Below are 16,630 nucleotides of genomic sequence, written 5' to 3'. Positions count from 1 at the left end.
CTGTGGAAGGCAAAGTGGAAGCTCAGTACTGGAGCGTGGCTGTGGGACCCTTGGGCAGATCGGAGCTGAACTTTGTGGCGGATATGATAATATGACAGGGAGGCTGGAGCTAGTGGTGGGGTTGCGATTGTGACCCCTGCTACCCCTTATGATGGCGATGACAACCTCAGGGAAGTCAGAGATGTCGGCTCCCATATTTGTATCCTTGTTGGTTCCTGAGTTGTGAACCCCCCTTTATGTAGCCAATCTTACCTGTTTGTTGAGAATCGGTACCCACCTGGCATCAAGTGTTCATTGCACAATTCGGTGTCGCAGCACAGGACGGTTTCCTTGGTGTGGATGAATTTCACAGGGCCGCTCTGCGTTTGGTTGCAGGTATTCCCGGTAGAACAACCCTTCACCAACACCTCTCCGTTCAATAGATCTAGAGGTGAAAATAATACCAGTTACTCTATACCAGTGGTTCTCAACCTTTCTAGTGCTGTGACCCCTTGATAAAATTTCCCAAGTTGTGGGGACCCCTAACAGTAGAATTTTTGTAGCGTGGGTTTTCAGCACCTAAGGCCAGACAAGTAATTTACGCCCCTAGCCCACGGACATTTAGGGATCCCTAAGTCCCCTACACTCGTACAGTATTAAAACCCCCTTCTGGTACAGTTTAGGATGTACCACACTCTGTTTTCCTTTCTTTCACTTTTATCTCTCTATCTTAATTTCTTGTCCCCCCACCCCTCTCTCTAGTCATCTTTCTTGTTCTTTCTCTTATTCTTTCTCTCCCTTTTTTCTTTGTTCCTCTCCCTCTTTTCCTCTCCCTTCCATGTATTCTCTACTTTTATTCCTTCTCTTACCCCTTGGGGGGGGGGGTGCTGGCAAGGAGTTCTGATCAGCCAGCTTAGATGCTCTTGGTCAGGGGGGGGGGGGTGCTGGCGGGGAGTTCTGACACCTATGCCAAAATCAGGAGATAGGGTCTCCTCCAGCCCTTCCCACTTCACATTTCTCACCAGTCGGCTGACCTCTAGTCTCTGCCCCACAGCCATGCTGTGAACTGAATGGGCAGGCAAGGGCTCCAGGAGCAGCCCAACTGGGCGGCCACAGGCTCCTGGCTGTGAAAAGGCTGAGAGTGCTGCAGGCTTCAGGAACAGCCCAGGATTTGGTGACCCCTGGCAAATTGCCATTTGACCCCCAAGGGGGTCCCGACCCCCAGGTTGAGAACCACTGCTCTATACCAAGGATAGGCAAACGCCGTCCTCCAGCTGTTGTGGAACTACATGTCCCATGAGGCATGGCAAGACTGACGGATACAAGGATAACTCCCAAAGCTGGATGGGAAGGCTGGCAGTTACTTCCAGAGGGATGATGGGACTTGTAGTTCCGCAACAGCGGGAGGGTGGCAGTTGCCCACCCCTGCTCTATACCCATAGACAATACACCTCTTGATAAGTAATGGCAATATCCCTACAGAGGTGCTTGTAATGTAAACCCAGGAAAGCAGCAGCTCTCTGGCCCTTCAATCTTATATCTTGCAAGTAAAGCTTCTTGTTTTGTTGCTTAATTCTTTCAATGACAAGGTGCATTTATTTACTGCCTGCTAACAGACACAGGGGCTCCTCCCTACTAAATCTCTGCTAACAGACACAGTGGCTCCTCCCTACTGAATCTCTGCTAACAGACAGACAGGGGCTCCTCCCTACTGAATCTCTGATAAGACAGGGGCTCCTCCCTACTGAATCTCTGCTAACAGACAGACAGGGGCTCCTCCCTACTGAATCTCTGCTAACAGACAGACAGGAGCTCATTTCCATTGAATCTCTGCTAATGGACAGGCAGGAGTTTCTTCCCACTGAATCTCTGCTAACAGACAAGAAGGGGCTCCTTCCCACTGAATCTCTGATAACAGACAGGCAGACGCTCCTTCCCACTGAATCTCTGCTAACAGACACGAAGGAGCTTCCTCCCACTGAATATCTGTTAACAGACAAGAAGGAGCTCCTTCCCACTGAATCTCTGATAACAGACAAGAAGGAGCTAATTTCCATTGAATCTCTGCTAACAGACAAGGAGCATATTCCCACTGAATCTCTGTTAACAGACAAGAAGGAGCTCCTTCCCACTGAATCTCTGATAACAGACAGACAGGGGCTCCTCCCTACTGAATCTCTGCTAACAGACAGGCAGAAGCTCCTTCCCACTGAATCTCTGCTAACAGACAAGAAGGAGCTCCCTCCCACTGAATCTCTGCTAACAGACAAGAAGGAGCTCCCTCCCACTGAATCTCTGCTAACAGACAAGAAGGAGCTCCCTCCCACTGAATCTCTGCTAACAGACAAGAAGGAGCTCCCTCCCACTGAATCTCTGCTAACAGACAAGAAGGAGCTCCCTACCACTGAATCTCTGCTAACAGACAGGAGCTCCTTCCCACTGAATCTCTGCTAGCAGACAAGAAGTAGCTCCTTCCCACTGAATCTCTGCTAACAGACAGACAGGAGCTCTTTCCCACTGAATCTCTGCTAACAGACAGACAGGAGCTCTTTCCCACTGAATCTCTGCTAACAGACAAGAAGGAGCTCCCTCCCACTGAATCTCTGCTAACAGGCAGGAGCTCCTTCCCACTGAATCTCTGCTAACAGACAAGAAGGAGCTCATTTCCACGGAATCTCTGCTAACAGACAGGCAGGAGCTTCTTCCCACTGAATCTCTGCTAACGGACAGGAGCTTGTTCCTACTGAATCTCTGCTAACAGACAAGAAGGAGCTCCCTCCCACTGAATCTCTGCTAACAGACAGGCAGGAGCTTCTTCCCACTGAATCTCTGCTAACAGACAGGCAGGATCTCTTCACCACTGAATCTCTGCTAACGTGCATTAGCCCCTCACCACTGAATCTCTGCTAACAGAGAGGCTGGAGCACCTCACCACTGAATCTCTGCTAGCAGATAGGCAGGAGCATCTCACCACTAAATCTCTGCTATCTGCTAGCAGAGATTCAGTGGTGAGGGGCTAATGCATGTTAGCAGAGATTCAGTGGTGAAGAGATCCTGCCTGTCTGTTAGCAGAGATTCAGTGGGAAGGAGCTCCTGCCTCTCTGTTGGCAAAGATTCAGTGGTGAGATGCTCCTGCCTAACAGAGAGCCAGGTGCACCTCACCACTGAATCTTTGCTAGCAGATAGGCAGGAGCACCTCACGTTTGTTGACCCCCCCTGAGGAGCACACAATCCCCTTTTATTCGTATCTCCAACAGTCATGATGTAACTTTGATAAGAACGTATTAGCATAAGCTCCTCCTTCTTCACGTGTGACAGCAGCAGTCAGGTACAAGACTTGTCTCATTACATGTTTGACTTGAGGGGGTCTGATACTCACCTCTATATGTAAAAAGTGAGGAGGAGCAGTGTTGGTGAGTGCTCTCACAAGTTTTCATCACCTGTTCCTCATGGGCGTGGTCTGGCAGGCCATTAAAATGGAAACACTGGAGGCTGGAAGCTAGTGAAACAAAAAGCAATGTATACTTTATTATAAAAAAACGAAGCTACAGTATATCCAAAAAAATTATAAATAATCTATTTCACCAAATGTGGCTTCAACGTGGTAATAACATTTTTTTTATAATTTCTTCTCTGAAATATACAATTTTTACCTCCTCACTTTTGTTGTCTTACTGTACAGTGGAACCTTGGTTTACGAGTAACGCGGTTAACGAGCGTTTTGAATAACAAGCAACTTTTTTTTTTAAATCCTGACTCGGTTTGCGAGTGTTATCTCACGAAACGAGCAGAATTCATGCTAATTGGGTGTGAAATACCGCATTTGGCCAGAGGTTCGGGGGCGCCGTGATACGCGGAACGGTTCGGAGCCGTTTGGAAACACTCAGAAATACTAAAAATTTTTGTAAAATAACAAACATGTTATACTTACCTCCACTGTGCAGCTCGTTTTGCACAGAGTGTCCCCAAATCTGGTCTTCTGGGGTCCCTCTGCGGCTGTCTCAGCTCCTCCTCGCAAGAGCTTTCCACCTTCATGCGAGCGAGCATGGTGGAAAGCTTTTGCGGGCACGCTCCCGTGATAAAGCTTGCGACCCTGCCGCCTTCCCCCGTGAGTTGGAACGCGGGTCCCGCGGACTCGATCGCCGCAGGGATTGTGTGAACAAGCATCTCCTTGCTCTGCCTAGTGAGAATGACACTGATCTTGGCTCAGTGTACTGAGCGGAGATCAGTGTCATGTGACACAGAGCCCATCCCCCCTACAGTTAGAAACACAAGGCAGGGAACACTTAACCCCTACAGCGCCACCTAGTGGTTAACCCCTTCACTGCCAGTGTCATTTTCACAGTAACCAGTGCATTTTTTATAGCACTGATCGCTGTAAAAATGACAATGGTCCCAAAAATGTATCAAAAGTGTCCGATGCGTCCGCCATAATGTCACAGTCATGAAAAAAATAACTGATTGCTGCCATTACTAGTAAAAAAATAATAATAAAAATGCAATAAAACTATCCCCTATTTTGTAAACGCTATAACTTTTGCGCAAACCAATCAATAAATGCGTATTGCGATTTTTTTTTTTTTTTTTTACCGAAAATATGTAGAAGGAAAAAATGTTTTTTTATATATTTTTTTTAAAATTGTCGCTCTATTTTTGTTTATAGCGCAAAAAATAAAAAACCGCAGAGGTGATGAAATACTACCAAAAGAAAGCTCTATTTGTGGGGGAAAAAAGGACATCAATTTTGTTTGGGAGCCATGTGGCACGACCACGCAATTGTCAGTTAAAGCGACGCAGTGCCAAATCGCATAAAGTGGCCCGGTCTTTGACCACCCAAATGGTCCGGGGCTGAAGTGGTTAAGTATTATAAACTGGTATTCCCACAGGAGATTACCACTAGGGTTGTCCCGATACCTTTTTTTTGAGACAGAGTACAAGTACCGATACTTTTTTCAAGTACTCGCCGATACCGAACACCGATACTTTTTTTTTAATGTCATGTGACAGTGGCGGTATTTTTTTTTTACAGTGATTTTTTTTTTTTTTTTTTAAAGGGGGGGGTAGTGGATTGTTAGTGTGTGTATTTTTTATTATTATTATTATTATTATTATTATTATTATTATTATTATTATTTACATTTTAAGATTTTTTTAAATTATTTATTGCAATTTTTTTTTTTTTTTTTTTTTTTTTTTAATCAGCCCTGTTGAGGGTCTTTGGAGAGATATCAGGGGTCTTAACAGACCTCTGACATCTCCCCTTTAAGACAGAGAAAGGGACTAAGGACACAGATTCCCCAGCCCCTTTCTCTGCAGCGTCAGCTAAAATGAATGGAGAGAAGCTCCTCTCCATTCATAAACTGAAGCATTGTAAACACAGGTTACGATGCTCAGTTATGTGAATGGACAGAGTCAGTGATCACTGACTCTGTTCATTCGGAAAAGGTAGGATTTAGCGGCTCCTACCTCTGCTCTCCATCCTGACAAATTGAGGGGGGGAGAGCGGCACGGAGGGGGGAGAAGACAGCACGAAGGGGGAAGAAGACGGCACGGTGGGGGGGGGAGACGGCACGGGGGGGGGAGAAGATGGCACCGGGGGGAGAGAAGACGGCACGGGGGTAGAGCGACAGGGAGGGGGAAAAGACAGCATGGGGGGAGAGCGGCACGGAGGGGGAGAAGACAGCACGGGGGAAGAGCGGCACGGAGGGGGAGAAGACAGCACGGGGATTGAGTGGCACGGAGGGGGAGAAGACGGCACGGGGGAAGAGCGGCACGGAGAGGGATAAGACAGCACGGGGGAGAGCGGCACGGAGAGGGATAAGACAGCACAGGGGGAGAGCGGCACGGAGAGGGATAAGACAGCACAGGGGGAGAGCGGCACGGAGAGGGATAAGACAGCACGGGGGGAGAAGACAGCACGGGGGAGAGCCGCACGGAGGGGGACAAGACAGCACGGGGGAAGAGCGGCACGGAGAGGGAGAAGAAAGCACAGGGGAAGAGCGGCACGGAGAGGGAGAAGACAGCACGGGGGCAGAGCAGCAAGGAGAGGGAAAAGACAGCATGGGGGGAGAGCGGCACGGAGAGGGAGAAGACAGCACCGGGGGAAGAGCGGCACAGAGAGGGAGAAGACAGCACGGGGGAGAGCGGCACGGAGAGAGAGAAGACAGCACGGGGGCAGAGCAGCAAGGAGAGGGAAAAGACAGCATGGGGGGAGAAGACAGCACCGGGGGAGAGCGGCACAGAGAGCGAGAAGACAGCACGGGGGAGAGCGGCACGGAGAGGAAGAAGACAGCACCGGGGGGAGAGCAGCACGGGGGGAGAAGACAGCACGGGGGGGAGAGCGGCACGGAGGGGGACAAGACAGCACGGGGGGAAGAGCAGCACAGAGTGGGAGAAGACAGCATGGGGAGAAGAGCGGCACGGAGAGGGAGAAGACAGCATGGGGGAGAGCGGCACGGAGAGGGAGAAGACAGCACGGGGGAAGAGCGGCACAGAGAGGGAGAAGACAGCACGGGGGGAGAGCGGTACGGAGAGGGAGAAGACGGCACGGAGGGAGAGCGGTACGGAGAGGGAGAAAACAGCATGGGGGGAGAGCGGCACGGAGAGGGAGAAGACAGCATGGGGGGAGAGCGGCACGGAGAGGGAGAAGACAGCACGGGGGAAGAGCGGCACGGAGGGAGAAGACAGCACGGGGAGGGGGAAGAGCGGCACGGAGAGGGAGAAGACAGCACGGGGGGAGAGCGGTACGGAGAGGGAGAAGACGGCACGGAGGGAGAGCGGTACGGAGAGGGAGAAGACAGCATGGGGGGAGAGCGGCACGGAGAGTGAGAAGACAGCATGGGGGGGAGAGCGGCACGGAGAGGGAGAAGACAGCATGGGGGGGAGAGCGGTACGGAGAGGGAGAAGACAGCACGGAGGGAGAGCGGTACGGAGAGGGAGAAGACAGCATGGGGGGAGAGCGGCACGGAGAGGGAGAAGACAGCATGGGGGGGGAGAGCGGTACGGAGAGGGAGAAGACGGCACGGAGGGAGAGCGGTACGGAGAGGGAGAAGACAGCATGGGGGGAGAGCGGCACGGAGAGTGAGAAGACAGCATGGGGGGAGAGCGGCACGGAGAGGGAGAAGACAGCATGGGGGGGAGAGCGGTACGGAGAGGGAGAAGACAGCACGGAGAAGACTTGTAACTCCCCCCCACCACCCGATACCTGACTGTCCAGGTATCGGGTGAAGCATCGGAGCATTTCCCCGAGTACAAGTACTCGGGAAATGCTCGGTATCGATACCGATACTAGTATCGGTATCGGGACATCCCTAATTACCACCATCCTATTACCCTCTTATTCAATTCCTCTATTTCCTTTTTTTAAGTTTTTTTTATAAGATTTTTTTTATAATATAAAATATTTGGACAAATATTGACTACTTTATTGTTCATTATAATACAGAGTATACATCATATTGCAGTATTGCTACACTTTGTATAATACATACAATATTTTAAGATGTAATAACAAAATGTACCCCAAAAAACGATGTGAATTAGAACTAAAGGCATTTTTGTTCTTCACTTTGGATGTCACGCTGCCACCTGGAGGTCAGATTTATATGGGAGGAGGCCATTTGCTGTACATTTTATAGAAGAAGCACAGCAAGGGCTATCACTACTACCCAAATAAAAAGGGGCGTGGTTTATTATTATTTTTTTTTCTTAATGAGCAACAATGGAATTTTTTTTTTTTACTAGAAAGTGACTCGATGTAAGCTTTTCCTGAGTGAATGTCAAAGTTTTACACTCTGAGCGATGAGCCTTGTACACAGATGTATATACTGTATACAGGAGATAATAGTGTACAGTCATGACATCATTGTATCCAAACATTAAAGGATAATTGCCTTACTGGCAACAGAAAGCAATGCAAGCTTTTATAAACCTCAATTTACTTTATAGATCTTCATTGTAGCAATGCAGAGTGAATAAAGAGGACCTGTACTGGGAGACACAGGAACATTACTGTGGCTGGCTTCTCTGCCTGGCTCCAATGCTGATCCAATGGATTCAATACTTGAGTCACCGACCATTGTACCTAATATGCCGATGGCACACAGGAAAGTCTTCCACTTATTTTCATGGACTCGCTCCCTGGATCGGGGCTGTAGTGGAGTTCCACCTTTTTTTTTTTTTTACCAAAAAAAAAAAAAACGTATACTCACCAGAAAGGGCTGTTGCTAAGCAGAACTAGCTCTTTTGCCTCTTCCTCCACCGCAGTCTTCTTCTTCTTCGTCCTCCGTCGCGATGGCTTCTGTTGAATGGGGCACGCTGCCTTCTGGGAACTGTGTGTATCCCAGGAGGCAGCCCCCCATTCACAAAGCGCTGTGCGAGTCGCGCATGCGCAGTAGGAAACAGGCAACATTAAAGACGGCCCTGCCCTGGATGGTCCCGAAAGTTGTCAAATCTTGATCATGAGCGGTGTTAGTGACATTTGGCTGGCTCAACTAGTGATATTTTGGGGGGGCGCAAACAAACTGAAAAATTCTGAAAAAAAAACCCCATCAAACGCAGCCACTGTGCCCATCAAACGCAGCCACTGTGCCCATCAAACGCAGCCACTGTGCCCATCAAACGTTGCCACTGTGCCCATTAAATGTTGCCACTGTGCCCATTAAATGTTGCCACAGTGCCCATTAAATGTTGCCACTGTGCCCATTAAATGTTGCCACTGTGCCCATTAAATGTTGCCACTGTGCCCCAAGTTCTGCCACTGTGCCCCAAGTTCTGCCACTGTGCCCCAAGTTCTGCCACTGTGCCCCAAGTGTTGTCACTGTGCCCCAAATGTTGCTACTGTGCCTTAAGTGCTGCCCTGGGTGGCTACCCCTCCTGCCCACTCCTTGTCCCAGCCCTGGGTACATTTCTTATTCTTTTATTAATATATAGTACCTACAATGTATTGACTATGCTAACGTATTTTGAGCTGTAGATAAGGAAAAAAATATGTAAGTGCAGCGCAATGAAAGTCCATATAAAAGTAACTGAAGATGACACCCAGTGATACAGCGAAAACTCTTCAAACGAAAGTGATGTAACCTCCACCAACAAGAGAAATGCTTCCTTACCAGATGGGATGGACCATTTGCGTTAACAACTGGTCAAAACAGCTTGGTCTCACCATAGGAGAGAAGACGCGGATGGATCCAGCCGAGTGGTAAGTAATCCGATCAGATATGAAAAAACAACAGAAAACACGATCTCAGTGTAGACTGTTTGTATTTTATTCCAAGGGTAAAAAAGTTCACTATACAGCAAAAGTCCTGGACTGGACAATAGGCACAGGGAAATCCACTGGAGGACTACCGTCTGGTATAGCGAATAAGATTAAAACCATAAAAAAGCATGGCATGTAGCGTGGTGTACAGCCGCAAACAGCAATGGAAAGGACGCGGGTGACGTCACAAAGCTCCCCCCCCCCCGTACGCACATTACGTCCGATTGGACTTCGTCAGCAGTGGTGACCCAATCGGATTACTTACCACTCGGCTGGATCCATCCGCGTCTTCTCTCCTATGGTGAGACCAAGCTGTTTTGACCAGTTGTTAACGCAAATGGTCCATCCCATCTGGTAAGGAAGCATTTGTCTTGTTGGTGGAGGTTACATCACTTTCGTTTGAAGAGTTTTTGCTGTATCACTGGGTGTCATCTTCAGTTACTTTTATATGGACTTTCATTGCGCTGCACTTACATATTTTTTTCATTTGCTATATTTGAGGTCGTGATTACCTTTTTTTTTTTTTGTGTTCAGCTTGCAATATTTTTAGTTTAACTGTATTTGTGCGCTGATTGTTGCTTTTATTGAGCTGTAGATAGAATCATTTTTAGCAGGGGTTCCCTGAGTTCAACCGTTGACACTGCACCAAATGCTTCCAATGTGCCCCAAATGCTACCACTGTGCTTATTAAATGCTGCCACTGTGCCCCCAAGTGCTGCCACTGTGCCCCCAAGTGCTGCCACTGTGCCCCAAGTGCTGCCACTGTGCCCCAAGTGCTGCCCTGGGCGGCCAGCCCTTCTGCCCACCCCTTGTCCCAGCCCTGGGTAAATTTCTTATTATTTTGTTAATATACAGTACCTACAATGTATTGACTATGCTAATGTATTTTGAGCTGTAGATGGAATCATTTTTAGCAGGGGTTCTCTGAGTTCAAACGTTGACCCTGTGCACCAAATGCTTCCAATGTGCCCCAAATGCTGCCACTGTGCCCCAAATGCTGCCACTGTTCTTATTAAATGTTGCCACTGTGCCCCAAGTGTTGCCACTGTGCCCCAAGTGTTGCCACTGTGCCCCAAATGTTGCCACTGTGCCCCAAGTACTGCCACTGTGCCCCTAATGTTGCCACTGTGCCCCAAGTACAGCCTCTGTGTTGCCACTGTGCCGCAAGTGTTGCCACTGTGCCGCAAGTGTTGCCACTGTGCCCCAAATGCTGTCACTGTGCCCCAAGTGCTGCCCCGGGCAGCTATCTCTCCTGCCCACCCCTTGTCCCAGCCCTGGGTACATTTCTTATTCTTTTGTTAATATACAGTACCTACAATGTATTGACTATGCTAATGTATTTTGAGCTGTAGATAGAATGATTTTTTAGACCTAAAGATAATTTTAAGGGTTCCTCCATGGTACAGAAGGTTGAGAACTTAGACTGGCTTAGCCAATCAGAATGCCTGAGGGCAGTGAAATGGCGCCTCCTAATGTCTATAGCCATTATTGGCCACCATCAATACAGTAAATAGAGACTTACTTGGACCCACAAGGGCGATGAAGAGCACGAAGTGGAGAAGGGGTCTCATACTGCTGTGCATCCTGGGTGACTGATGAAGAGGTGTGTGTCAGCTGGCTGCCTGATGCTGAATATAAACAGGTCCTTCTGCTCCTTTTATGGGAGGACTTGGGAGGGGTGACAGCGAGGGCGATGGTTCTTCTACTGATACCTGCGAGTCTGGGCTTGATATCTACGTCCTTGCCAGACTACTTCCTAATTGGCACTCTATTGATTAACCCTATCATTTAATGGGTCATTGTATCTTTATTGTTTTATATGTTGTGTATATGGTATTGTATGCATTATATATACTATATAACCTTTGTCAATATTAAATATGATAAAAAATTAATACATTTTCCCATATATGCTGTTTGAATATGGATGACCACCGGAATAGCCCACCCAAAACCTATAGTAAGTAAAGGCAGGCTGGTTAAAGCTGAACTCCGGTCAGCTATTTAAAGGGTCGAATGCTCGCAGCTTGTAGCACCCGCTGTTGCGTTCTCTGTGCACCCGTGCTGTGCCCATACTTCTACCTGCCAGCTACTGATACGTGACACTGCCTGAGTCATCACCGCCGCCCTAATCTTATTCCAGAGGGCTCAGATGATGGAGGAGAGCCTCTAATGTCACACCGAAACTTCCTTCGTTTTATATCAAAAGGGCTCCCTATCCAATCAAACCTGCCAGACAGCTTTATACTCAAACATTTGCAAGAAAAGAAACATGGAGGTTGCCATTGCTGAGCTCTCCTTGAGAATCGCTTGGCTGTCATATTCTTGATTTGATACTGACCAAGAACCAATTTCCATTAAAGAACTAAAGTATTGGATCAGCATGATACTAGTCAGCATTTGGGGTGCAACAGATCAAAAAACTCACGGTTCGGGTCGTTCCTCGGATCAGAGTCACGGATCGGATCATTTTTCGAATCACCACCATATATAGTCCCCACTGTAATGTCCACATCTCCCCACTGTAATGTCCACGTCATCTCCCCCACTGTAATATTCACGTCATCTCCCCCCACTGTAATATCCACAGACATCTCCCCCCACTGTAATATCCACAGACATCTCCCCCACTGTAATATCCACAGACATCTCCCCCACTGTAATATCCACAAACATCTCCCCCACTGTAATATCCACAGACATCTCCCCCACTGTAATATCCACAGACATCTCCCACCACTGTAATATCCACAGACATCTCCCCCCCACTGTAATGTCCACATCTCCCCCCACTGTAATGCCCATGTCATCTCCCCTACTGTAATATCCACAGACATCTCCCCCCACTGTAATATCCACAGACATCTCCCCCCACTGTAATATCCACAGACATCTCCCCCCACTGTAATATCCACAGACATCTCCCCCCACTGTAATATCCACAGACATCTCCCCCACTGTAATATCCACAGACATCTCCCACCACTGTAATATCCACAGACATCTCCCCACTGTAATATCCACAGACATCTCCCCACTGTAATATCCACAGACATCTCCCCACTGTAATATCCACAGACATCTCCCCCACTGTAATATCCACAGACATCTCCCACCACTGTAATATCCACAGACATCTCCCCCCCACTGTAATGTCCACATCTCCCCCCACTGTAATGCCCATGTCATCTCCCCTACTGTAATATCCACAGACATCTCCCCCCACTGTAATATCCACAGACATCTCCCCCCACTGTAATATCCACAGACATCTCCCCCCACTGTAATATCCACAGACATCTCCCCCCACTGTAATATCCACAGACATCTCCCCCCACTGTAATATCCACAGACATCTCCCCCACTGTAATATCCACAGACATCTCCCACCACTGTAATATCCACAGACATCTCCCACCACTGTAATATCCACAGACATCTCCCCACTGTAATATCCACAGACATCTCCCCACTGTAATATCCACAGACATCTCCCCACTGTAATATCCACAGACATCTCCCCCACTGTAATATCCACAGACATCTCCCCCCACTGTAATATCCACAGACATCTCCCCACTGTAATATCCACAGACATCTCCCCACTGTAATATCCACAGACATCTCCCCCCACTGTAATATCCACAGACATCTCCCCCCACTGTAATATCCACAGACATCTCCCCCACTGTAATATCCACAGACCTCTCCCCCACTGTAATATCCACAGACATCTCCCCCACTGTAATATCCACAGACATCTCCCCCACTGTAATATCCACAGACATCTCCCCCCACTGTAATATCCACAGACATCTCCCCCCACTGTAATATCCACAGACATCTCCCCCACTGTAATATCCACGTCTCCCCCACTGGACCCCTTAACATTACACAGCACCCTGGACCCTTTACATTACACAGCACCCTGCACCTCTGGGCCCCTTTACATTACACAGCCCCCCACAGTTTGTTACACAGACACCCCCCTGACAGTTCTGGACCCCCTGCATGTTACACTGGGGGGAGACGTGACCTGTCGTGGGCCATCACGGCCCACCGGGCATATGTCCGGTATGGCCAGTCCGGGCTGTTTTTTTTGTTTTTTTTTTTCCTTATATGTCCCCCCTCAGATTTATATCGACTGCACTTCCAAGTGCACTTTCAGTGCGATTTCAAGTGTACTTTGCACTTGTAGTTTGCACTTGTAGTGCAAAGTGGATTTGCCTTTTCGTAAATAACCCCCATTTCCATAAAAATAGAGATCCCCAAAAATATATTTTTTATTTTACTGTGCTTATCTTATGTATACATAAAAATACTTTTTAGCAGAGCACTAGAAGTTTTCTGGTTCCTCTACGTGTAGCTAAGGATAAATATTTTAAAGCATCATCATCACACATTATTTCCTTTCTAATGAGCCTCTTCTGGTAAAAGGGAATATATTATCACCTCACTGGAGGTTTTCGCGGGGGAATACTTGTTTGCCCGGATCCATTCCTGCAATTTTTTTATGTGAAGGTTTCAGATACTCCATACCTCTGCACAGGGACATTTCCATTCTTCAACAGCAGTAAACACGTTTTATTCGGGATTATTACAAATAAGTTCCTGACGTTTATCGCGGTATGAATTTGAGATAACGTTCCAATACGCAGGGGAGATATTTTTTGAACACATTCGACTTCCTGTCTAGTACTTATACTGAAAACGCGTCGGCTTCTTCTCCACTGCTGATTACATGGGGCACTAGGCTGCACAATAACTACAGTAATATTTTTTTGGGGAAGTTTCAGATCTTTGTGAAACCATAATGTTTTTTTAGTTTATACATTTTTTAGTTGATATTATGTATAAAATTGTTCGTTTTTACAAATAACTATTTAATATAGAGTGACACAAATTTTGAAAATTAGTTTTATTGCAAGTTTTATAGACAAACAAGACACATAGTGCGAGAGAGAGAGAGAGAGAGAGAGAGAGAGAGAGAGAGAGAGAGAGAGAGAGAGAGAGAGAGAGAGAGAGAGAGAGATGAGAGAGAGAGAGAGAGAGAGAGAGAGAGAGAGAGAGAGAGAGAGAGAGAGGAGAGAGAGAGAGAGAGAGAGAGAGAGAGAGAGAGAGAGAGAGAGAGAGAGAGAGAGAGAGAGAGAGAGAGAGAGAGAGAGAGAGAGAGAGAGAGAGAGAGAGAGACTCTTGTAAAGCGCAACACATGCAAACTGAATCGCCTCTGGGCGCTGTATCCATTTCATGGGTAAGGAACCCCTTGACCTCAGAAGAGATGGGTTTTAATCTTTCTCCTGAAGGCCAAGTGGTCCGACTCCAGTCGGATGGTGGTTGGTAGTGCATTCCACAGGCGAGGTCCCTGGACTGCAAATCTTCGATCTCCTTTGGACTTGTATCTGGCCTTCGGTATCTGGAGATACATCAATTGTATGTGTAGCGCCCCCTTATTTTCAGTATGGGCACTACGCTAAAGTTAGTGGGGAATGGGAGAGTTATTTTGCTCCCATTCATAATTTGTTAAATTATGGGCTGCTGTCATTCCTGAACTGTCCCGTGGGTCAGTCTGTGCTCCAGGGATGCAATCCCATCCCTGGGCGACAGTTGCCGCTATAGGGGTTCTGGCAGAGCCGCTTTTCCCCAGCAGCCAATTAGAGGAGTTTTCCCTCGCGGGGCATGCTGGGGGAGAGTATATCTGTGGCAGACGCCATCTTTTTTGGTCCTTCGCGGATTCCAGGTGAGGCACCCACCTTTAGGGTGTGCGCATCCAACGGACCCCGGCACTATGGCCTACCAAGCCAGGGTCACACGCTACGCGGAGCTCCACACTGCGGTTAAAGGGGCCCCAGTGATTTACTGGGTCCCCGCTTACTGAGAAGATCCCAGGCTGTATGCCGTTCGGTGGGGGATAGGCTTGAGGAGAACCCGGAGGCAGGTTATCCAAGAGGGCTTCAGCAAACCATCGGATCTGGTGACCGGGATACTGACAGGTGCACTTCGACTGTCACCCGGTGACCCTAACTTAATCTACTGGGAGGATTCGCTCAATCCAATTTAGCTCATCCAAAAGTACTACGCCTGTGGCAGAGGCCTGTTCTTCCCAGCAATCTAAAGTGACACTTCGGCTTCCAGACTCGTGGCAGGGGCCTGTCCGGGGGCACTTCACCCACTCTGGCTGGAGTGGCGATGAACTGTATCTACTACTACTACTGTACTACTGAGAGCAGGATTGCTCTTTCTCATATCCAGGCCTGATACTGCAAAGTTCTCTCTTGCTGCATCAACCTTTTCTCCCTATTTGATGTTGATGTTGGTCGTGTTGGGCCGAGAATAAAGCATTCAGAAAACCTTTATTTGATGACTGGACATTCGCTTACTCATCTACTCATCAACTTCACCCCTAGACAACGGTGAGAGGTAACTTAATATGCCGATCCCAAAACAACCAGCGGCTCCTGCGGGGGTAACGCTACATATGGTACGCAACCTCATACCTAGAACATGCTCTTGGAAAGTGTCAGAGTGGGCTTCAGCAAAAACAAAAGAAAAAACCAACATCTAACAATAACGATGCCCAAAAAAAAACCCCACCACCCCTCATGAGGTGTTGGCCGATACTCCATCAAGTGATCGGTACACAATCCCTATCATTAAGGCCGTTTCAGGTTCAGCCAACCATGTACACCAGACTTTATCATACTTTAGTGTGCAGCCTCTGTTTACGTAAGTATCTTTGTACAAAGGAAGGATGTCGTTTACCAACCATTTCCACTGAACCAACGAAGGGGAAGTGGGTTTTTTCCACTGCATTGCAATGTTTGTCCGGGTGTAAAATAGCAACAAGCCAATCGTTGTGCGTTTTAGCCATGGTCGGTATAATACTTTCAATGAGTCCTAGTAGGCATACCTCCATTGCCAATGAGTTTTATCCAAAGCAACAAGATCACTTGGCGGATCAATTGGCTGTGACCCTTTCCTGCTATCCTGCCACCCCATTTGCCCTGTGTAAGTTCAGGTCAGGTTACAGCTCACACAAGGCTAAGCACTCTTCCTCTGGTCCCAGGCGATAGTATAGGGCCTAGTGATTGGTGACCCAACCCGACCGCTTGGGAGTGCATCATGTCAGGGTGGGCAGAGAGTGACATGCTCCATCAGCTGCGATCTCCCATTATAATCTGCAGGACTGAGCTATCGGTATGACAGCTCAGTCCTGCACAGTGCAGGAGATGGCCCCGAAATGCAGAGGCAACACCCACCTTGGGCTCTTATTACAGCATGGCTCCCATGGCGGGTGACTCTTCTGCTACAGGCCCAGCCCTGGGAGCCCTGATGTATAGGCATTTATTTTTAAATATTTATGACCTCCAGCAATCTCATGTAATGTGTCTGTTT

The 16,630-nt window shown here is 48.0% G+C and overlaps 1 protein-coding gene across 1 annotated transcript in view; it reads right to left on the bottom strand.

The window, feature by feature from the left end:
• Positions 1–10,887, bottom strand: part of LOC120916398 (urokinase plasminogen activator surface receptor-like) — a 28,462-nt gene extending 17,575 nt beyond the window's left edge. Inside the window, exons 1-3 of the mRNA XM_040327353.1 lie at positions 10,761–10,887; positions 3,359–3,478; positions 278–424 (exon numbers count right to left, since the gene is read on the bottom strand). Coding sequence (XP_040183287.1) covers positions 278–424; positions 3,359–3,478; positions 10,761–10,821 — 328 coding nt within the window. The 5' untranslated portion in view covers positions 10,822–10,887. The remainder of the gene's footprint in view (positions 1–277; positions 425–3,358; positions 3,479–10,760) is intronic.
• Between the last annotated feature and the right edge of the window lie 5,743 nt (positions 10,888–16,630).

The sequence above is a fragment of the Rana temporaria genome, chromosome 10 (genome assembly GCF_905171775.1).
Source record: "Rana temporaria chromosome 10, aRanTem1.1, whole genome shotgun sequence".
Taxonomy (NCBI): Eukaryota; Metazoa; Chordata; class Amphibia; order Anura; family Ranidae; genus Rana; species Rana temporaria.
Note: the sequence above shows the minus strand (reverse complement) of the source record. Positions and strands in the feature narration are given on the sequence as shown.